Source organism: Urocitellus parryii, chromosome 2, assembly GCF_045843805.1.
Source record: "Urocitellus parryii isolate mUroPar1 chromosome 2, mUroPar1.hap1, whole genome shotgun sequence".
Lineage (NCBI taxonomy): Eukaryota > Metazoa > Chordata > Mammalia > Rodentia > Sciuridae > Urocitellus > Urocitellus parryii.
This window is the reverse complement of record NC_135532.1, coordinates 131,430,322-131,454,751: the sequence shown is the minus strand read 5'-3', so window position 1 is coordinate 131,454,751 and position 24,430 is coordinate 131,430,322. Positions and strand designations below refer to the sequence as shown.

Below are 24,430 nucleotides of genomic sequence, written 5' to 3'. Positions count from 1 at the left end.
TAGTTTTGTTTTTATCCTTGTGGATTTCTTATAAAAAAATTCTCAGTAGTTCCAAGAAGTAGTGATACCATCTTATCTCATTAAATTAACATTTTAAAAGCCAGTACACTATTTTGGTGAAAGAACAAAGAAACATGAAGATCTGATTTAAAATGTGCCTTAGCATTTTGGGTAATATTTTTTTTCTTTTTCTTTTTTTAACTCTGGGAATATCATTTCATTTGTTGAGAGGCACATGTGTGCTTTTATGGTCCTTCCAACATGCAGTGGCTCCCCACTGTGTCTGAACCAACCAGAAAGGCCCTGACAAATTAGAGTCACCTTTTCTTCTTTTCACTTCATTATTCACCATTGCAAGTTTGAGAGCAGGTCTCTACATGGAAAAAAATATATATATAATAATGACTAATAACAGTGAGCAATAAAATTAGACCTATCCTTGCATCCATTTTAACATCTGTAAAATTCATAAATAGCACTTATAAGATGGTTGAGGTTGTCACATGGGTTTGTGAATTAAGTGAAGTGTTCAATGAGGGTTAGCTATTTTATTTTATTTCTTTCTCTCTCTCCATAGACCGAATTCTCTTTTTACTTCTTTTCACAACCTACTTTTCTATGTGAAACATAAACATTTATCATGTGTCCTTCTCCCTCTTCAGCCAGGAGAGAGTTGGGAAAACCTAATAGCACACTTGACTCTGTAAAAAAGGCAGAGGGCATCTCACTTTTGTAAGAAAGAAGGGAACTGTAGTTTGGAGATGAATAAGGCCTTTGAAGTAATAATTGGCAGTAGGGCTATAACTAGAAGACTAGTTCACAAAGCAACTTGCTAGAATTTCATTTTATGGCCTTGTCGAATCTTTCAAGTAGGCTTTAAAGAATCCTTTCACGTAGGCCTTGAGTGGAAAATGGACTTGGCTACTGAGGTTGACATTGTGCAGTGCTGGTAGATAAATCTCCCAGTGTGGTGAATGGATAATTTCAATGGAAGCATAGAGGGCTTCTGTCACGATAGCTTGCCACTTGAGAAAACATGAGGGAGAATGTTCTGGACTGAGTTTCCCTTTAACTCCAAATAAAAGGATTCCAGTTTCTAATGTGTCCTAAAATTTACCTGCATCTTTATGATGGTCAGTACCTCCAAGTAGATATTTGGAGCACATTTTCAGGTCTATTGTGGGCCACCTCTGGTTGACTCCCTCCAGTATTCTATGACCACAACCAATCACCTTGAAAATTGCATTCACCAGTGTCTTGAATGAATTTGATCTACAGAGAGGGACCCTCAAATCTTTCTTTCCTCTCAGATTCTGTATTCTGCTTTTCCCAAATATAGGCTTTTAAAATAAAAATCTGAATTAATCAGGGTTCTCCAGAGAAACAATATTTATAGATATAGATTGATTATGAGGAAGTGGCTTATGATGATTAAGGCTGAGAGGTTCAATGATTGGCCATCTGGAAACTGGAGACCCACAGGAGCTGGCAGAGTAGGTAAAGATGAGATAAGATACCCCAACTCCAGTGTGAGGCCAGAAAATAAAAGAGGCACATTCTTTCTTCCTCCTCCTTTTTTTCTATTCATGCTCTCAGCAGAAACACTGATGTCACCCAATTTGGGGTTGGTAATCTACTGCGTGTACCAGTTCAAATGCTAATCTCATCTCCAGAAATACTTTCAGACACTCATCCAGAAGTAATGTTTAACCTGGGTACCTGTGGCTCAGTCACATGGACAGGAAATTAAATACCACACAACCCTTATGTTAAGATCCATTAAAAGGACGAGTATTAAAATGATAAATGCAGGCTAAAGTAAATCCCTAACAAATAGGAAAATAAGATCTTACTGCAATAAGATTAAGCTTCGAAATCTCAACTGAACTTCTAGTTCAATTCCCCCAAGAAGAACATCCACAGCCTTCAGCTCATTTTCTGCATGTGAGTGGACTAGAGGGTCCCGTCAGTTTACACTGGCTCTGCCACCGCTGATCTTGTCAGATCCACAGATTCCCCGTGTAGCACACACCCCTGTCCCTGTGGTTCTAATTTTCCCATCCCACAGCTCCACAGAAACATTTTTAATCTAGTTCTAGAACATGCCACACCAGCTGTGATCTGCCATTTTGTCTACAGGAGGCTGTTAGCTGGACTTGCTGTCCTCCCTTCCCCATGGCTGCTCATTCTTCTCCCAGCAGAACCCTGGTCTGGCTCCAGGTTCCCTTTATCCTTGAAGTCCCCACTGGAACTCAGCGGGCCTCTGTTCATAGCACCTTCTTGGAATCAGCTGGGATCTCTCCAGTGTCTACCCACAACACTGAGCCAGAACACTGCCATCACAAGACCTCTCAGTCACAAATGCTATGGAAGAGAACCCACTTGAACACCTCTTAAGGGAAAAAAAAAAAAAAAGTGGAAGAATGGTAGATACCAGGAATAGGGGAGTAAAGCTTCCGAGGTCTTTCATGGAAAGACCTCTTTTTCCTGACAAACCAGCGTTCCCTCCCTCCTTCCCTCCTTCTGTCTCCCCGTCTCTCTTTCTCTCCACACCCCCCACACCTGCTGATGCGGTCACCTCTCTTCCCACCTTTGGAAGACATTCACCACATTCTAGTTCACCTACTGGCAGTGATTGGCCTGTATCTCCCAGGCAGGGTATTCCATATTACTGGGAATCTGGGCCCACTTGCCTGAAGTGTCCACCACTGGCCTACTTCTATGGCCAGGAGGACAGCCCCTTATATAGTAGTGTAGCCCAGAGCTCTTGGGTTCTGCCCCCAGATAGCCCAGATTTGAACTCTAATGTCACCACTTAGAACTCTTGTCACTTGGGACAAGTTAATTGACTTTCTTGTACTGTGATTTTTTTTTCCATCTGTGAAATGGGAATGATAAAAGCTAACTCTTGGTATTATTGTGAGGATCCAGTGGAATACTATGCACAAGGTGGTTAGCCCAGCTCGGTGTACAGAATACCTTAGCTCCCATTCCTATGGGAATGAGCAGAACATAAAGATCAGAGACACTGTTGGGGTTCTGCTAATGAGGTCCTCGAGGGGAGGGCTGGTGTTCATTTCCCTTGTCTTCACAGAGTGCCCAGCACCCAGAAGGTATCTAATAAGGAGGTTCTGTTTGAATGAACAAGGGGCAGTGACTCAGAAGTGGGCAGACTCCCGGGTCACTGCTTCCTCCTCACCATCTGGGCTGCTTCCCTGCTTAGCCTCTTCCGCTCCTTCTATGTTAACTAATGTTTCTGCATCGATTTTGGCTGGAGGTTGAATGCTACTGTACGTGAAAGACTGAAAAATTATCAAGGGGCAAGGTGTGATTTATACTACTGGAAAACGGGGGGGGGGGGGGGAAGCTTTTCCGTATTTGAACAGGAGTATTGGGAAGTGAGTGTGAAAAGCAGGGACACGAAGATATATTAAGACTGAACTCCCTAAATGGCCTCTAGAAGATGAAATGTTTGACTCTGGGAATAGGCACTAGTACAAGCTCCAGATGACCACTGTGTCAACATCAATTCAAAAAGGCCCCTCTCTGGGGGCAGTCTGTAGTCCAGGATTGTGTCGCCAGGAGACAGAGGACACTGGGCTTCCGGTTATTCCACAAGCTTCCCTGTGCATCAGTGGCCTGACCCTTTCAGGAGCTTAGGAGGCTGTTGAAATGCCGACTTTTACTTGCAGACAGGCAGGTACAGAGCTGGAACTGGAGACCAAGGAGGGCTCTCGAAGGAGGGAGCCAGGTCAACGAGATGGTCAGAGGATTGACATGAACATCTTTCCTTCACCAGCCCCAAAGAGAGTGTTCCAAGTGCACACTTGGTTTCACACGTAGTAGGCACTCGAAAGTGTTGAGCTGATGAATGAAAGAAAGAAAAGGCAGAGAAGAAAACCATCCCTTTGGTCTCCTCTAAGAATCCTCAGTGAGGTAGTCACATGTAAAATCAAAAAACGCAGGATGATGCCCAGCAAAGGGAGCGATCAGCAGGAGGGAGCCAGCCTGTAGAATGGCAGAAAACATCTGCAAACTACCTCTGATGAGGATCGACGACCAGGATATATAAGGAAACTCAAGAGCCTCCATAGCAAAAAAAAAAAAAAAATGAACTCAATTAAAAAATGGGCAATAGCTCTAAAGAGACATGTCTCCAAAGAAGACTTACAAATGGCCAACAGGCATATGTAAAAATATTTATTATCACTAATCAACAGGGAAATGCAAATCAAGATCATACTAAGATATTCCCTCACCCTACCTAGAAAGAATGGTTGTTATCAAGAAGACTGATAGTAAGTACTGGAAAGGATGCGGAGACAAGAAGACTCTTAGACACTGATGATGGGGATGTAAATTGGTACAGCCATCGTGGAAAAGAGTATAGAAATGCCTCAAAAAATTTAAAAAAAAAAAAGCTTCCATATGATCCAACAATGCCACTCCTGGGTATAAATCCCAAGGAACTGAAATTGGTGTGATGAAGAGACATCCAGTATTTATAGCAGTACTTTTCACAATAGACAAAAAATGGAAACCACTTCCGTGCCCTTCATCTGATGAAGGGTTAAAGAACATGTGGTACGTGTACACAGTGGAGTACCATTCAGCCATGAAAAGGATGATATCCTGCTTTTGTGACAAGATGGATGGAACTGGAGATCATTATGAACAGTGAATGAAATCGGCACAGAAAGAGAAGCACCACATGATCTTACTCATATATGGAATCTAAAAAAGTTGATCCATAAAAAATTAGGGTATAATGGTAGTTATAAGAGGCTTCGGAGAGATGGGGAAAGGATAGTGAATGGGCACTTAATTACAGTTACATAGGAGGAAAAAATAAAGAAGTGTAAGACTAGCCAGGCCTATGATACGGGCACTGGCTTTTGGGAACCAGAACTGTTTTTTAATCCTGTCTTCATCCCCAGGATTTTGGACAAAAGACTGCTCACCAGAGCAGTGTTTTCCAAATGAGCTAGAGCATATAACCCTGTCAGTAAAAATTTCAGAGCATCCACATAGAGCATGCTCAGTGGCTTTCCTGCTGCATGAATACACATATTATAAAGTACCCTTAAAAACATTAAAAGAGATGCTTTAAACAGTATTTCAAATGCTTCGCTAGTCACCGTGACTTCGTTTCTTTACTGACTCTATCACAAAGCACCATCGTTGCTTACGGAGGAATTGGACATTAATGATAGTGGATATAAATCCCTATTTTCAAACAGTCTTCTAGATCAGTTTAATGTTTCTTTGCAACCCCTGTCAGATCTGATTAGTTCATTATTATTTTGACCTTGTGAGTGACAAAGAGCCCTGTTGGGTAAGTCTGATCTCCGCATTTCCTTAGAAAACAGTTGTAGGGGGATTGTTAATATTGCTACAGGCCGCTGCTCCTTACCAGCAATATTTCAGGTCATGGATCTGGGTTGTGTGTTTGTTTCATGGTAACCTCAAAATATGGTGTGTAAATCCAATTAACCAGTAGTGTGCACACGAGCCTACACACACACACACACACACACACACACACACACTGTGAAGAGAAACTTGCAAGTGTGGGCCCTGCTCAGCCCTCCATCTGGCAGCGTCCCTGTCTCACCACAGGAGACCCTCACACCACACATGACTGTCCCTCATGCAGGAGCATTAGGCTCGGGGTCAATGCATTTAGTAAATATTAGCAAAGCTTAATTTTTAAAAAATTTTCTTAAGATAGAAATGTAAATATTACCTTCCCACATCCCAGTCAGTCAGTTTGGAGTCCTTGGTCCCTGGGCTGAGTGAGGGGTGACATTGCTCTAGGGCACTTTCTTCCTTCTCTAATGACCACCCTGTGTCGTGCTCCTCAGACGGCTGGAGAGAAGAAGCGATCTGGCCACAGTGACAGCAATGGCTTTGCTGGCCACATCAATCTCCCTGACCTGGTGCAGCAGAGCCACTCCCCAGCTGGGACCCCCACCGAGGGCCTGGGACGCGTCTCCACCCATTCCCAGGAGATGGACACCGGGACTGAAGTAGGTGCTAGGTTCTCTTCAAGAACGAGGCCTTGCCAAACTCCTCACAGTGTGTGGGTTGGTTTCTAGTATTCAGCTGTGGGTACAGATATTCAGGAGGAGAAATCATAGACGCAGAGTAGTGAAAAGTTTTCAGATATGGTCTGGACCAGTGCCTGTTTTTATAGATGAAAGTACTGAGGCTTGGAGAGGTGAAGTGACTTGCCCGAGGTGCACAGGTAGTTTAGGATAGAGCTCCTGTGCCACAAGCCAGTGGTAGAAAAAATCTGTTAGGCAATGCTCATAGGAGTCATTGACCATTTGCATGAGTTCATGGGGCATGGTCAAATTTCATGAATATCCCCATGAATCGCACCAAAAGCCCTTAAGTGTGTTTCTAAAGCCATGCACTGTGTCTTCTGACATTGTCCACATACTGAATTTTTATGATGTCTGCTTTGGATTCTAAAGTTATAAGCAGATAAGCTTTGCTTGCCCCAAGGAAAAGAACACAGGGCACATTGGAAAGTACAGCATCCTATTGCAGCTCTTGTAGCCAGTGCCAGCCCAAATGCAGCCCAGCCACAGTGGAAGGGCCCAAAGGCCACCCCTCCAACAGGAACCTCTCAGGTTGACTGTGTGCCCAGGGTGACATGCTGTGTAGACATGCTTTTACTAGTTTATTGCCCATTGTGTCAGTATAAGACCATTTGACCAACATGAGATTGCTTTTACTTAAAGATAAAATGTTATCTTCCAGGTAAGATATTGAGGTGCTATATGTCATCCAAAACCTCATTTTCTTGTTGCAACTCTTAGAGTCTGATAGTTGATGAAGCCCTACAAATGCAAGCTGGCTCATCAGCCACCAATACCAGGAGCAATTGAAGAGAAGCACACACTTTGGCAGGGGGGTTGGGTGTGTGCAGCTGAACAGATGGAGGAGTCTACAGCCACTGTAAAGCCCACACAAGGTATTATTAGCACTGTCTGTTCCTGCAGTATTTATTTATCCATTTTTCCTGATCTCCCTGTTTATTGAGCAGTATGGTATGGGAAGCAGCACCAAAGCCTCCTTCACCCCCTTTGTGGACCCCAGAGTATACCAGACATCTCCCACTGATGAAGACGAAGAGGATGAAGAATCATCCGCTGCAGGTAAGTGAGAAGGCCATGTTTTTTTTTTTTAGCAGCAAATCAATTTTCTTTCTGGTGTGGCCTGATGAGAAAATTTAATCAATGCTTAGGCCATGCCTTAAAAGGAAGATCTTGTTAATTATTATTTTTGTAGGATTCCTAAAACAAATCTCTCTCCTTCCTCCCACCCCATCTTTTCTATTTTGCTTCTGGTAGGAATCCAGAGGTATCCAGGAGCCCTAGGAAAAGCTGTTCCCCAGCGATCTCTGAACTTACCACATATTTCCCAAAAACAATTTATGGGTACAATGCTATGCACGCAGTAGATATTTAATAAGTGTGTGTTGGATTGTGTTGAGTTCTAGATGTGCGCTTCCCACCACAGAGGCCTGGCTGACTTGGAGCCTGGACTTGCTTTCTGAACTTTTGTAACTCACTAATCATTAAAGTCACCATAGGCCAACTTTCCCATTGAGAATGTGAAATTTCCAAAATCAATCTTACATGCGTATATTTATAGGAGGTGGTGATGATACATTTAATTTTATGGGATTAATATTAATTTTCTAAACCATCCAAATAGTATCTGTAAGGCTGTTTGGCTAGTGAATGGGGCATGGTCATATTTCATGAATAACCCCATGAATCACACCAAAAGCCCTAAGTGTGTTCATAAAGCATATGCTTCTATGACTTACGCTTTATTCTACTAAAAAAGGAGTAAAATAGGTATAATTTCAGAGTTTCTGTGCCTTTCCTATAATACATACTAAACAAGGGGAAATCAGTGTTTTGAAGCCCCTTCACCAAATCTCCACTGGTTATCTTTTAAGATGCCATTGACTTTTCTGATTCTTTTTCTCAAAGCTCTGTTTACTAGCGAACTTCTTAGGCAAGAACAGGCCAAGCTCAATGAAGCAAGAAAGATTTCTGTGGTAAATGTAAACCCAACCAACATTCGGCCTCATAGCGACACACCGGAAATCAGAAAATACAAGAAACGATTCAACTCAGAAATACTTTGTGCGGCTCTGTGGGGTACGTCAGTACTTCTGTCCTTGTTCATTAATGAACTGGCCCTCAAACGTCAAATGCCTGTGGATTTTACCATGAGGAAACACTAATTGAATGGGAGGGGTTAGCAGCCTGGGACTATCTTGGCCTCCAGAGAAACCAAAAGCAGTGCTGTATGTAGAGAGAACCTAAAGCCTACCATACCTAAGGCCAAGGATGACTTCTATAGCGATAGGCAAAAGGCGACCACAGAACCAGCCACCACTTCTTTCACACCCATTGTGTTCCCACTGGGTGATGTGCCCCATATTCTGTCTCTGTGATCCCTGCAGCATCCTGCAAGGGGGAAATGGCTATACCTTCATTTCACAGCTCCAGTGCAGGATAATTTAGTGAATGCCCCAAGGCCATACCATCAGTAGTAAGAGAACTTGAAATGAACAACAAATGATGAGCCTTCCTTTTTAATTCGCAATTCTCATGGAAGTGATCTGCAGGTGTTAGCTGACCTCCCACTCAATATAGGCATGATGAGAGTCTATCAAAGTCCTGGTCTGGGTCACTGTAAGCATCACAGGCAGATCAGGACATGGCCCATCTGTGTCCATCTAGGCCCGAACAGGGCTACCATACCTTCAACTAAAAGCATTTGGGATGTTAGCAAGAAAAGTGTGCAGTCTGGGGATCATAAAGAGGTATGACAGCTCTGTCCTCTGGGGCTGAGACAGGAGAGCAAGATAGCCACAGTTCATATGGCAAGGCTTGACCAGTGGATGAAAGAGCAGACATGTTCTCAGAAGATAGAAGTACCAAGAAGAGGGGTTTCAAAAGGGACATATTCATGAATATAGTCCACTGTGCAGTGAACCTCTTGACAGATGTATGTTGTGGTGGGTGGATGATTGATGTCCTGAAGTATGAATATTTAGGATGCTGAACTTTACCAGAGAAACCACTTACCTGCCAGAGCTTTTGCAATCAGGGTGTCTGCATGCCAGGTGGGATGGACGAGCATTAGATCCCTGAGTGTTCATGTGACTCTCAACCTGTTAACACCCTCTCTGGATGTCCTGTTTCCCCAACAGGAAGCTGAGCCTGGAATGTAGGGGACATAAGAGAGTCAAATTTTGATTTGAGGAGGAGGAAGGGCTTTTGTTCCCATGGAGTATAGAAGTGGAAACTCTATTGGATGCCCAAGGTGGATTGTTAGGTTCCTGAGAAATCACTGCAGGAGTAAATGTGGGGTGAACACTGGGGAAAGAGAAGTGGATTATTTAAGGGAAGCCATGAAAGAGGCGGTTGTTACAGGAAGGGAATAAAGGGAAATTGTGCCACCTTCACAGCTGTGCCTAAGGCTCCCCTTGACAAGGTTTCTCTGCATCAGGTAGTCAATGGCTCGATGCAGCTACCACTTTATAAAAGAAAACTGTAATTCCATTACTAGAGGGACAGTGATTTAATTACTGTGCCGGAGTTTCTACACTCCCTACTGTAGTGGTGACTTGCCCATTATTTATATTTACAAAGCAGTTCCTTAGATGTTACGGGAACCCCAGATGCAGAAGGTCAAAGCTCACAGAAAGTCAGTCTTAGGGTGTTTCTTAAATTTGCAGGTGTAAACCTTCTGGTGGGAACTGAAAATGGCCTGATGCTTTTGGACCGAAGTGGGCAAGGCAAAGTGTATAATCTGATCAATCGGAGACGATTTCAGCAGATGGATGTGCTAGAGGGACTAAATGTTCTTGTAACCATATCAGGTATGTTACCAGGTCGATCACCATGGTTCCCCAGGTCTGTGCAAGTAGGAAAGGTAATTACCTCGTTTCTGAAGAAATTCAAAACTCTGTCGTTCCTGTCCAAGAAGCAGCACAGAAAGTGGTAACAGGGTGGCTGGCATGAGATCACCCATTGGGAAGCCTCTCACCTCTGCATTAAATCTGAGTGACACAAAATGTTCCACAAAAGCTGTGTGTTCATGGTGCTTTACCTCTATCAGGACTCAGCAAGGAATTTTTTAAAGATGCCTGCATCCTGAGATGGAGAATGTCAAAATGTAGGCTCCTGGGAGGAGAATTGAGTAAGCAGAAATTTCTCTGAGCTCTTCTCTTCTCCCACTTGTGGTCCATTGATACCTTGGGAAGTGCAGCTAGACCTTTGGGGTGACCAAGTCGGCAGAGCAGAGGGGACCAGTCATGACTGGTACACTCTGCAGATCTTTCGGGTTCCCAAAAAAGATTTTTCTTTTTTTTTTTTTAAGGTTGGAGATAAAAGTGAAAGCATTGTTATTTTATTTATATATATATATATATATATATATATATATATATATATATATATATATATATATTTTAGTTGTCAACGGATCTTTTGTTTTATTTATTTATATGTGGTACTGAAGATTAGAACCCAGGGCCTCATCATATGCCAGCAAGTGTTCTCTCACTGAGCCACAACTCTAGCCCTGAAAGCCTTATTATTGGTAAAATGCATCCTGAAAGAGTCTGGGTTTGTTGAAGGGAAGGATTTTTTTTTTTCTTTCTCATAATCCTTGAAGGAGTTTAGCAAATGCCCTCCCATTCCATCTACATATGGAGCTGCCTGGGGAGAAGTAAAAATAAAAGCTGCACTTCAGACCAGGGTCAGGACCTCTGGGAGTGGGGCCCAGGCATGCACAGCGTTCAGAGCTCCCGAGGGAGCAACCAAGTTTGTGAACAGGGATCTGCACTCAGCTTTCACCACACAGAGACAATGCAACCTTGCACCAAACCTCAACTCTTCAACTGTACTTTATATTTGGAGAAAATGCTTCACTTGACACTCCAGTTCCCTGTTTGTTTTATCTTTCCACTGAATGCTTAGAGATTTGTTTTGCTTTGTTGTTTGTTTGGTTTTGGGACTAGAGATTGAATTGAGGAGTGCTCATCCCCAACCCCAGTTTTTATTTATTTTGGGACAGGGTCTCACTAAATTGCCAAGGGCCTTGCCAAGCTGCTGAGGCTGACCTCGAACTTGCAATCCTCCTGCCTCAGGCTTCCGAGTCACTGGGATTACAATTGTACACCCCTGTGCCTGGCCGAGGACTTGTTTTATCCTTCCCCAAAACGGGTTAACCAAGTCAATTCTTCCTGTATTGTGAACTGAGTTTAATTCTGTGTTGTCCTTTGTTCTGGCTAATTGCTTTTTTGATTGCTACATTACCAAATCAAAATTAGAAGCACATGTCTGTCAGTCATCTACCCAAAGTGGAAATGCTACCAGAAAATTCATGTTCGGGCTTTATTATGTTGTTAGTAGCACATCCTCATTCTTAACTATTTCCTGTTATCATGAGGCACAGATGGGGAAAAGAGAAAATTAAAATAGGAGCACAAGGTGCTTGAGTTGACCTTGGATCCATAGTGTCATAGAAAGGAGGAAGCACTGGTGTCCCTGCCCCTCCTGGCTGTCCCGAGCAATGCATGTTCTACCTTCTGGTTACAAAAGCGAATAGCCACTGCATCATGACTCCTGGATTTCAGGTCCGAATGCACCAACTCTTGTGTCAAATCCAGTGCATGGATTCTCTTCTTCTGGTATATATCACATCTGTGAAATGTAAAACATCTTTAAAGACAAAGAGAAATCAAAGGAAAATAAGTTTTCAAGAAGTAAAACCTACATGCCCATATTTCTCATTACTTAGGAAGAGCCACCCCAGTGCTCCTCAGATAATCTAATGGAGATAATGTCCATTTTCCTCTTTGCATGCTCTTCCTGCAATCCAGAGGTTTTCTTACCATCCTATGAATTCTTTACTCCAGATTACTTTAGTAAAAGGAGCTTCTAAGTTGTTTTCAGATCCACATCTTTTTTCTTCTTTCCCATTTTTTTTCAGTGACCACATCCCCGTGAACCTGTCCAATATCAATTTCTGAACCCAAACTGCCTTTGTTGAACTTGACTCCCCGTCTCCTTCTAAAATCCTTTTTTTCGTTAGTTAGATAAAACCACTAACAATTGTTATCTCTAATTCACTAAGTCCCCAATTTTTAATTCTGCAAATATTTCAGTGAAATTGACACAGATGCATTAAAGTAAGTTAGAAATTATAATCTAGAGCTTCTATATTATAGTGTTCATTGGTATTAATTTAAATATTATAATTATTGCAAAATAATTTTTATCTGAATATAATTATATTGTCTATGATAGTTTAAGTTTTTATAGGTATTCCACATCTGGGATCATAGGACAAAGTAGATTCAAGGGATAGAGAAGAGGCTTTCCATTGCCACCCACTGCCAGGTCAGAGCGTGAGGGAAAGACAGGACTCGTGAGAGGCTAAAACACTCAGCTGTCAACGCTGCTTCATGGGCTCAGATCTAGAATGTCCTGAAACTGTGATCAGCCACGCTGTTGCAGATTCGGGTCTTAGTGAGTTTAGCAGATGCTGGCAAGAGAGAATGAGCAGCTTGCTCAAGTAAGAAACCACCTGAAGGTAAAGACAGATTGTAATTTTGTAATTTGTCCAAAACACTTGGAGCTGTTTAAACCACAAGTCCTGCTAGAGAAAACACTTTAATTGTGAAGCACGGGGGACACTGGTTATTATACTCTCACATACACAAACTGTAAACAAAAAGATGAAAAAAAAAGTGGAGGTAAGGGAGGAGGGAGAAAAAGCTATCACAGGGACTTGGAATTAAAGCTCTGCTGTTTCAATAGGAAAGAAGAATAAGCTGCGAGTTTACTACCTTTCATGGTTAAGAAACAGAATATTACACAATGATCCAGAAGTGGAAAAGAAGCAAGGCTGGATCACCGTCGGGGACCTGGAAGGCTGTATACATTACAAAGTTGGTAAGTCTCCAGACACGGGATTGCAAATTCAGTGTATTTACTTCGTCAGAGTTATTCAGTTAAGTTTCATTCAGTTTTTCAGTCAGATATTGATGATGCCTGTGTGACCAGCTTAAGATGTTGCTGGAACCTAAAAGTATATTCAAATTATTCCCCCAGAAGTCAAATTTGTGAAGTTCAAAGAAAGCATTCAGAATTAAGTCCTAGGCTCCAGTTTGAACTTTTATAGGTACTTCCTCCCAAGGACACATTAAAAGAATAAAAATGAACTAAGTCTACAAGGTCAAAGGGACCAAGAGGAGAGAAGCCAGCAAATAATAGATGTCAAAAAAAGTGAACAAGAGGAACAGACCTAGCAGACCAGGAAATGCTAAACCTATAGTTGGGAAAATTATCAAAATAATCCAGTCACTCTGCAGAACGCAGAAAGGCCCAGGGACTGAGGGCCCAGGAGAATCTGAGGCAGAGTTATAAGGTAGGTCTGAAAAAGGAAGGATTTGGGGAAAGCGGATCAACAGCAAGGCCTCCAGGACCCAGGACCTACCCAGCAGGCAGGGTGCTCCCTCCCTCACTACAGCAAAAGAGGAAAGGTTTACATGGCCAGTTGATGCCACCATCAACTGAGGACATACATATGCATGACCCTCCCTTTGCCTCTTTAGCACCCAAAGTGTTGGCAACTATGATGATGATCATATTCTCAAGGAAGAGTTTGAAAGACTTGTCTTTGAAGAAACTAAATGGCCAGAAAGAAAAGATGTACAGGTACTAACATTTGAAGTCATGAAGAAAAAGGTCTGCTATCTAGCTACTCAGCCAGCAATGAATCTCAGCAGCTGATAGGTCTCCTATAAATAAGTGGAGACATGGAACATGAGGGAAAGTGAAACAGAATGTAAGGACCTTAGAAGAAACAAAGATAATGAGGAGTGAAGAAAATACAGGGAGGAAAGGAAGGAAAGAATTTTAGAGGATTAGAAAAATTGTTTCAGTAACAGAAGAATAGGGCTGTTTAGAAAGGGAGAGCAGGTGGGGAGAGATCATTAAGAAACCAATCTTACAAACTGTCGCATATTGGCAGAAATAAAAATTTTAATAGAAATGTTGAAAGATAAAGATGAGGAAATGTCCTAGAAAGAAGAATAAAAGAAAAGGGAAAGGAAAGAAAAAGAGAAGAAAAAAATGAACCCAGATGTTCAAAATCTGAGTCTTAGAAAAAAGGGAAAAAAGAAGAATGTAAAAAACTTTTCTAGAACCGAAGGCCTTGACATCCCAGATTAAAAGGATTCTGAGTACCCAGTTTACTTACTTAAAAAAAAAAAAAAGACTTCAAAGAAGGCCCACCAACTGGATATTTCAGTACCAAGATGGCAGAAGTCCTTAAAGCTTCTGTATTCTAAGTAAATTGATAAATATTTTATATATAGTAGATACAGAAACAGAGGCTTGGTATTTCTCAACAGCAATCCTGGAAGTTTAAAACTTCTGCCTTCAAAATCTGAAGGCAAAATTATTTCCAACTTGTGTTTTGTAACTGTCAGTATTGGGGTTCGTGTGTGTGTGTGTGTGTGTGTGTGTAGAGATGTATTATAAGGAATTGGCTCACGTGATGATGAGACCATGAAGTCCCTGCAGTCAGCAAGCTGGAGACCCAGGGAAGCCAATCTTGTAGTTCCAGTTTAAAAGCCAGCAAGCTCAAGACCCAAGAAGAACTGGTGATGCAGCCTGAGTCCAAAGGCCAGAAAAGACTAATTTCCCAGCTCAGTCAGGCAAGAGGATGCAGACTTTTGCTTTTATCCAAGTGTTCAATTGATCAAATTATACCCACCTATACTGGGGAGGACAGTCTGCTCTCATTTAGAAATGCCCTCACAGACACATGCAGAATAATTGACCAAATATTTGGGCACCCTGTAGCCCAGTCAAGTTGACAAATAAAATTAATCATCATATCATCAAACCATTGATCAACTTTGGTGAACACATTTTCAGGTATGCAGGGTCTCTAAAAATGAAAATTTCATACACCATGCTCAGTAGCTACTAGAAGATGTGTTCCACCAAAATGAAGAACTAAACCTGGTAATCCAGGAAAAAGATGAAGAAAATACCCAGAATAATGGTGAAAGGAACCAAAATGATAACTCTGCCACTAACCTGGAAAGAAATCAGTCCCAACTCGGCAGGATTCCAGGAGAGTGACTTCAAGAAAAATAAAATGGTACCAATGGATTCCCTGCTGCGGTTGGCCTTGATGAAAGGCATGTCTTAGCACAAAGTTTACACATGCTTAGAGTAGGTAAAATAGGGTAGTGAGGAAAAAATAAGGAAATGTAATTATGGTATATCACATGCCCCAGCTGTGAACATTGACAATCTGAACACTTCATGTTGCTTTAACCAAAAATATAAACACTAACTGTGTTGGAGGTGTGAGGAAGAAAGTGATTTATGTGTATGTAGAGATAAAAGGAGATTATATTAGAAACTACACCCTTTTCTTATTGTGAGGTTTGGTAGATAGTGTCTACAATTGAAGAAAATTAAAAAAAAAAAAAAGAACTGAATAAGCACATTACTTGGAAATCCGGAAATAAATTGCCAAATAAGAAGTTTAAAAAGTTGCAAGTATTTGTATGTGGGAAACAGGACTTGGGGCTGAGGCAGGGACTTGTTTTTTATATGCCTTATATGACCATTTGACTTTTTAAAATATGTTTCTATGAAACATGTTCAAAGTTGATTAAAATTGAGAAAGAGAATGTGTGGAGGTTGTTAAATGTGACCTGGATAGGATGGATTATTTAATGTAAGGAGTGTCCATAGAGGGACAGCAGAGTAGCTTTCCACACCTTCACTTCAATAGTGTCTGTGACATAGTGATAGAAAAGCATGGTGCACAGTTGAAATTGTTACTTGAAGAGCTGGTCCAGTCGTGTGTGTTATGTGACAGAGGTTGAAAGCTACTTAGGTGTGTTAAAGACAGAGTATGAAACAGGGCCATGCTACAGAAGAGCTCAGAAAGCTAGAATTTGGTCATTTATCCTGGCCCGTCCTAGCAAGAACCCCAGTATGTTGTCTTCTGCCAACTAAAGAGGGGACTGTTCTGAAGCAAAGTCTTCATGTACCTTTCCTCTAATTTCATTTCAAGTGACCTTCCCAGATACCTTGACACTAGGAAGCATTGGTGCTATATAGTGAACTTGAAGGTACCAGTGCCTAAAGAGATAAACCCCCACTATTTATCAACATTATTTGGGTTTTATTTCTTTAAAATTATCCTTATAACACAGTGAGCTTATTAGTATGCATTTAAAGCAGGTGTTGAAGAAAATAAACATTAAATGCCTGTAAACATATGTGACCACAGCTGCAGTCAAATCTAGCGTAGGCAATGCACAGAGAAACAAGTTAAGTGGTATTTCTAAAGACAGGAATGGATGCTCAAAAGATACAGTATTATTCACAAACTAGACCACATGGGGGAGCATTTTTCCATAGCAAGCTGGGAAGGTACAAGCTCTTCTCTGCTCCACTGTGTATTTTTGTGGGATTCAGAATTATTCAGTACTTGCTAATAAGATACCCTAGAATTCTAATTTTTTTTCTTGTTTGTAATCTGATTATTTGGCAAAATATCAAAGAAGCATCTCATTATTCTTACCAGGAAGAATGCAGATTCATATGCCCATTTGGTCTTCTTTTAGAGTGTAGGCTTCTTTTGGGGGAAAATAGACCCTGCATTCATAGGAAAACAATGTAGTTTAAGTACTACTATGGAAATGGTTTGAAATCTATTTCTAGATACTTCTCTCAGAAAACTTTTAGGATTTTCTTTCAGTATTTTACCTTTATTACTTGGCATTTGTAATATTCCTAGTGATCAAATGTTATGTACAAAAACTAATATTATATAACTACAGAGCAATAAAATTCATTACAGGAAATAATAAAGTTTGTATGTGTTGTCTCTTGCATATACCTGGCAAGTGTTCTTTCAAAACTCTGAAGCTGCAAAAGTCTTTGGCAAATGTTAGACGGGCCAGTGCGAATCTGACCTCTTCCTCCTAATTATTGCTATCTCTTTTCATTGCCCTAACATTAGAAGACTGACGTATATGGATACATGCAAAATGAAATATAATCAGAGAGCAATAACTGATCATTATCTACCAGAATATTGAGACAAGTTTAATTTTCAGAACATTTTTTGCCTCAGTTATCCAGAGAACTACTTTGGGCTCCATTTTGCTTTCTTTGAGGGATTTCGGTCAAAACACTGAGATCTTTTTATAGTGCCTGGTTACTTTAGTATACTCAAATTTCCATGAAATTTTAAAAACATAAAATGGGAGAAAACAGAAAAACAAGTTATATATCCAAGATTCATTTATATTTATCTATTGCTCTTAGCCGATACATATTTTGATACACTTGTATTTTCAAGGTTATTTTAAGCTTTAATCTTGAATCTTTGCATAAGTTTTAAGTGAGAAGATTAGAGAATAGTCTCATAAAGAATTCATATAATGAAAAATTGTGGAGACAATTGGAAACTTAACATGTCATCTAATAAGTGCATTAGTATTTTCCTACCCAGTTTCTTCAGGATAGAGAATATTCTTTTTCAACAGATATTTTATGAAGAAAACGCCTGGTATGTGCATCAGTTGTAGATTACAGACTTTCTAAGAATTAAAATCTACATTTAATATTTAAAGATCCTGAGGCATTTAAAGGATTCTGTAACCTCTCAAGGTCATCACTATAAATATCAATCACTATGATATCAAAGACACATAGGCCACAGAAGATCAGACAACAAAATATATTCTTCCATTCAATAAACATTATTATTACTTTGTATAAGGTAAAAATAAAATATACAACAATGAAATTTTATCAAGATTCTATCCATGGAATTTAAAATGTTTAATATTGCACTTTCCTAGAGAATAAAAAGGAATTGGCAAAGTATGTGAAACTCTTAAAAATAGGCCATTATCAGAATTCAGATCTCCTGATATTCCAAAATTCAATACAAACACAAACAAGCAATTATTCTACTTAATAATTAGAACTTGGGGCTGGTGATGTGGCTCAAGTGGTAACGCACTCACCTGGCATGCACAGGACGCTGGGTTCGATCCTCAGCACCACATAAAAATAAAATAAAGATGTTGTGTCCACTGAAAACTAAAAAATAAATATTAAAAAATTCTCTCTCTCTCTCAAAAATAAATAAATAAATAGAACTCTAATCTGAATAATAAGCAATTGGCACCTTTTATGTCTCTACCCATTTGCATTTTTTCTATCACCTTGCCATACCAGCTTTAGCTACTTACATTTGGTTGAACCTAAAATCCAGGAAAAGTAACATAAAAGACAAAAAAAAAAAAAGATTCTGCTGACTAGGTATGGTAAAGGTAGTGAAATCTGTATCTATGAAAAAAATCCCACGCCAGGAGCATCACCCCCAAATATGGAGTGTGTATATGTGTGTGTATATTTACATCTTGTGACTTATACATTCAATGATACAAATTATTGAATAAATTGATGTACTTTTTAATTTACAACTATTCTATTACAGTTAAATATGAAAGGATCAAATTCTTGGTGATTGCCTTAAAGAATGCTGTGGAGATATATGCCTGGGCTCCTAAACCATATCACAAGTTCATGGCATTTAAGGTAAGTGGGCCTGTGTTTGCTTGGTTTTCTGTATCCTCCAGTCATCTGTTCTCCACATAAACCAATACCAATTTTACTACATATGATAAATAATAAACCTATTTTGGAACTGTAGGAACTCATAGATTTATTATTTTTAAAAATACTATGAGATTAGTCAAACTAAATTTCTTTAAATATTTATTTTTTAGTTGTAGTTAGACACAAAATCTTTAATTAATTCATTTATTTTTATGTGGTGCTGAGGGTTGAACCCAGGACCTCGCGTATGCTAGGGGAGCACTCTACTGCTGAGCCACAACCCCAGCCCAGTCAAACTAAATTTTATGTTTACCCTCCTTCATTTGAGATCTGCAAATCATCATCTGCAAGAGACATTTGGTACAGGATGGTTACCAGGCAAAGTATTGATTATGAAGCTGTGCAATGATATCTGTTTTAAAAGCATCTAGAGTGCTATCTGGTGTTTGGGCTCAAAAAGGCAGACCACTGGCAGCACTGAATCTCCAAGGTCTTACAATCATGAGCCTTTCTGGACCAAGTCTCTAAAACTCAGTTGATGCTATCTCCCTGTTGCTATTAGACTTCCCTGAAATGAACACTGAGTGTAGTCATTCATGGAAATGACCTAGTTTTTCTGCATTTTCCCAGGGGATTCATGAGATTGAGTGGGAGTGGGATCGGAATATGTTTAGTCCCATCTACCTGAGCTCATGAAAGCTGACCCCCAAATGCCAGAAAGACTTGTACTTGCAGGCCCCCTGATGTGTTCAGACTGCATAGCCAGTGTGATTTTATCTTCTGTTTTCTCTCTGCCTGTGTCTGTCTTTCTCAGTAGCTCTTTGGCCCTTGACTTTTCTCCATTTTTATAATTACTATCTCTCTTTGGCTTTTTATTTATTTTCTCCTGCCACATATGTCATGTGGGAGCCAAAGCTGTCCCTCTTCAGGGCTGAATCACCCCACTTCTCTGTTGTTCCCTTAGTGCAAGTGGCTCATTTGTGGTGTGCTCAGGAAGACAGATTGATCAGTGGAAATGGGCTCCCCTCCATAACCCCACTTTTATGGAAAGGAATTTTTGGAATGCATTAGGTTCATAATAACACTTAAGGGATGTCTCCAAAAATCTACTGTGCTGCTGCTCCTGTTGTGCCAGATTCTCTCGGTAAAAGCTTTTCAGTGGAGATCCCATTCCCATTCTGAAGTTGAAGTCACTGCCATCAGGTTACTAGCCAAAGCAATGAGAGAATGCAAAATGCTCTGTTCAGCAGACCCGCCCCAGCCTGCAAGAGGGAAAAGCAAAGGCAAGAACTTGAATAGGGAGGACTAGAGCTGACCCCTAGGGACAGGAGGGGAAAGCTTCCTATGCTGTGAGATGCTAGCAGAAAATGAGGGGAGAAGGGTATATTAGGTAGCAGCGATAGTATCACCAGGGCAATGGTGGTTTCCCCTAGATTTCAAGATGCAGTAAAGGTAGTGTGTGAGTAAGTCATAGCAAAGGAAGAGGAACACTCAACAGCTGGTTGGGGCTTTGGTCCACAGAAGCTCAGCTAGAACTTTCTAGTTAAACCTTAGTTGTCAATGCAAGTCATAAGTCTTGTGATATTTCACCTCCATCCCTTTCTCTTATTGCCCAAACCTAAGTCTTAGATCTCAATACTGAGTTTAGAGAGAGCCTCTCTGATTCCCACTCAGTAACTGAAGGAAAGTGGGGGCCAGAGCATGCTCACCCCAGGCTGTCTCTGAAAGGTAGCAACCACAGATGGGCCTTGCTGCCACATAGCAAAGAGAAGGGTCAGAGAGGTGGCAGGACCTTCTCCAGAGAGCAAAGGCCAGAAGTAAACAGAACAGCAGCACCCAGACACCAAGTTTTAAAGATAGAATGACACTATAAACATGGCTGTAAACCACCTTCTCTGCTGTAAACCCTGTACTGCCCTGAGGACCAGAGATGGGGAAAGGAGGCAAAAAGGGCTGATAGACCCTTCCTCCTGGAGCTAGAATATGAATAGACCTACCAAAGAGAAATATCCTGGCTTTTCAGCTTTTCAGAAATTAACTTAGTGGCTAAATATTATTCAGATAATGTCTTTAAATGATGTGGATACTAACAGGGTGATTTTAAAGTCTTTTTCAGATCTTCAGCACAAGCCCCTGCTAGTTGATCTCACTGTAGAAGAAGGTCAAAGATTAAAGGTTATTTTTGGCTCCCACACCGGTTTCCATGTAATTGATGTTGATTCAGGAAACTCTTATGATATCTACATACCATCTCATGTAAGTTTCCCAAAGTAGACTATAAAGGGCCTTCTGCATGTAAAAGATTTGTTTTGCACATTATTAGAAGTCATGCTAACCCTTACTAATTAGTAAAGCAGATAGACTTCTGGCCTTCACCAGGAAGACAGAATGTTTTTAACCCAACTTTTCAATTCTGCAGCTATTTCAATGAAATTTTCACAGAGGCATTAAAATAGGTTGAAAGTCAAAATCTAGAGCTTCTATGTATAATCATATTAGTATTATTATGTAATAATTATTATAATGTAATTATATTCTTATTACTGTTTTATTATACTATATATTATATCTATATATGTAACCTATATATATAGTAATATACTATATTTAAGTTTTTATAGGTGCTCCACATCTGGGATTATGGGACAAAATAGTTTAATAAGTAAAACATATAAATTTAGCTAATTTTTATTACTTCCTAAAACAGAGTAACATATAAAGAGATTATGTGACATTAATCTACATATTGTTTCTTTGGACTTTATTAAAATGTATTTTAATTTTTCCTTCAGGGCATGGATAAGTTTCCATTTTCAGTTTTGAATGGAAATTGTGTCATATTGTGTGGGAGAAAAACAATGATCAGATACTAATTTCCTGGAGAAAATCCCTTTTCAGCTAGTTTTAGTTCCTCATTACACTATACTGCCTGGAGTAGCAGAGCTCAGCCCCTTGCCTTTATCTGAATGGGCTTTGCAGATGGACCCGTTAGACAGCTTCTGCAACCTTCAGCTTGCACGTCTGTCAATGGGAATGCCAGAACCTACCCCATAGGGTTATCATCAGCATTAAATTAAAAAATGGATATAACATTCATTCAAATTTGTAGTTGTTTTTTTAAAAAAATATTTTTAGTAGTAGATGAACACAATACCTTGATTTTTTATTTATTTATTTTGTGTGGTGCTGAGGATGGAACCCAGTGCCTCACATGTGCTAGGCAAGTGCTCTACCACTGAGCCATAACCCCAGCCCTGTAGTTCTTCTTCTTAACAATATAATATCCCAATTACTATGCTGATATTGCTGCCTAAAACATGACTCCTGGAGGGAACTGCTGCACAGATTCACTGTCTAGAACTGTGCAGTATAAATTGTGCATCCTGTGTGTGATCCTCAGGTGACACACAGAAGACACTGTCAGGAGAGTCTGAGGTCTTTTATGTTGCTGATGGTATGTGAAGAGTTTGGAGACTCTAAAGAAGCACAGTCACAGAAAAAGATTGTTTTAGTGCATTGTTGTACACATGCACGCACACACACTAGTCATTCATTGCTGCATTACGGCTGTTCATACCTGTGTGCGTGTGCACATAGAGCTCCCAACTCAGGCTCTCTGTGAGGGCATCACTGTGCTTGTTCCTGATCCCAACGTTCCTATCCATCTATCCATCAAGCACATACTGGGCTGCTGCGACATCCTCAACCAGGGATTATAGCAGCACCACATCTTCTAGGACAGGTCAGTTGACACTTATTTCAATTGTATGTTTTTTTTTTTTTTAATTAGTGCTAATTCTAATTTTTTTCTAAACAAACCATTAATTTGGATTATTTTGGTATTTCAGCACCCAGATAAACAATCTGAGTCATGTACTCATAGCCTGCCTGGTGGGGACCGTCTTAGCCCCATTACAGCTGCCTCGCCTCATTCAGCTGCATTGCTTTCTCTTCATCTTTTTGGAAAGCCATTGTTCTAACAGAAAACACATGAATTTCAATGCCAGAAACTGATATGCTCAAATGCCAGTTCTCCCACCAAATACTAGCATAGCTTTGGTCAAGTTACCTAACCTTTCTGAGATACAGTCTCCTTATCTGTGAACAAAGATAACTCCCATGGGGATCTGTTCTAAGAGCCAGAGATCATATATGTAAAGGGTGCCTCACAAATACTAGGCACCCCATCAATACTGTGTTGTTGCTTTTAGGAACAAGTAAATTGGATTTGTTATCGAGCAACTAAGTCCATATTTATCATGGCATCCGACAGATCCGTGATTAAATTAAGCAAAGAAAATTGTAGAGTGAAAGTTTCCATAAAAGCTTTTTTAAATTGCAAGAGATGAAAATCAAGGTGTTGTCTTATTTTCAAAAAGAATAATGCATGGCTTTTCTTTGTCTTTCAGATTCAGGGCAATATCACTCCTCATGCTATCGTCATCTTGCCTAAAACAGATGGGATGGAAATGCTTGTTTGCTATGAGGATGAGGGGGTGTATGTGAACACCTATGGCCGGATAACTAAGGATGTGGTGCTCCAATGGGGAGAAATGCCCACGTCTGTGGGTAGGTTAACCATTCCTTATCTCCTTCAGCAGTTACACCCCCCAAATGAAACGAAAGTCAAGAAATGTGAAACAACCATTTGAGTCCACAAAAAAAAAAAAAAAAAAAAAAAATCTGTGAATAACACTTGTAAGACTTACTTTGTCTGTTTATCTCAAGTCGTTTGTCATTTATGTGGTTAAGATGTGAACAGATGCTGTGAGTTATTGCCCATCTAATGTTTTTAATGCAGTTTTGGAAATTCCTTTTGACAGCCTACATTCATTCCAATCAGATAATGGGCTGGGGCGAGAAAGCTATTGAGATCCGGTCAGTGGAAACAGGACATTTGGATGGAGTATTTATGCATAAGCGAGCTCAAAGGTTAAAGTTTCTATGTGAAAGAAATGATAAGGTAAATCCGTTTCAACATTTGCATTAGTGTTTGCATTTTAAGAGACCACCAGGTACCTGTGAAACCTTCATTCTCCTTTATACTGATCTGAATCACCTCTGTGTTAAACAATCAGTAGTATCTTGAAATGGCATTAACTGGTTTGACTCATGTGAACACTCAAGATATATTACTCACATATCAAAACAAACATCTAGAAATTTCTCGTAAGCTCTTATATATAACTTCTGTGGCCTGCGGGCCTTCTGACAACTCAACAGACACCCCCAGATTCTCCTACGCACTTAGAGCAGTTGGCCCATCATCTTCATCTCCCAGTGGGTCAGCTTCACAATTCCCCTCTTAGACTCTTCACAAAGTCACTATCAAAACCTAACTCTACTCTTATATTCACCCGTAAGTGTAAAACATTTGACATGTATAAATATAAACTTTTGAAAGTTGTCACCCATTCCTTAAGAAATGCACAATCACAAACTCAACTAGTGCCATGTTCTGTGTCATTCCAGCCATGTCTCTTCTGAAATGTCATAGGGGGACTGTTCTCCAGTGGAATTGGCTGTGTCCATGCAGCATGATCAGTCGCTTCTGAGGGGTATCCTGCAGCAGTGCTTCTTCTACCGTGCCCTCCCTGTAGAGTAACCCAGTTTTTAGTAGCTAAGCTGTATTTGCATTTGTAAATCCCACCTTTGTGGCCAAGGCCAACAAAGAGATGCTGCCCCCGTGCAGCCGGCATAAACACCTCTAGGAA

The 24,430-nt window shown here is 40.4% G+C and overlaps 1 protein-coding gene across 2 annotated transcripts in view; it reads left to right on the top strand.

Annotated features, from left to right (window-relative positions):
• Positions 1 to 24,430, top strand: part of Tnik (TRAF2 and NCK interacting kinase) — a 380,291-nt gene that overhangs the window by 347,115 nt on the left and 8,746 nt on the right. For both annotated transcript variants that reach the window (XM_026394975.2, XM_026394974.2), the window contains 10 exons: positions 5,865 to 6,029; positions 7,055 to 7,166; positions 7,362 to 7,448; positions 8,013 to 8,183; positions 9,773 to 9,916; positions 12,864 to 12,998; positions 18,595 to 18,695; positions 20,823 to 20,972; positions 23,126 to 23,285; positions 23,540 to 23,679. In XM_026394975.2, the coding sequence (XP_026250760.2) occupies positions 5,865 to 6,029; positions 7,055 to 7,166; positions 7,362 to 7,448; positions 8,013 to 8,183; positions 9,773 to 9,916; positions 12,864 to 12,998; positions 18,595 to 18,695; positions 20,823 to 20,972; positions 23,126 to 23,285; positions 23,540 to 23,679 (1,365 nt within the window). The remainder of the gene's footprint in view (positions 1 to 5,864; positions 6,030 to 7,054; positions 7,167 to 7,361; positions 7,449 to 8,012; positions 8,184 to 9,772; positions 9,917 to 12,863; positions 12,999 to 18,594; positions 18,696 to 20,822; positions 20,973 to 23,125; positions 23,286 to 23,539; positions 23,680 to 24,430) is intronic.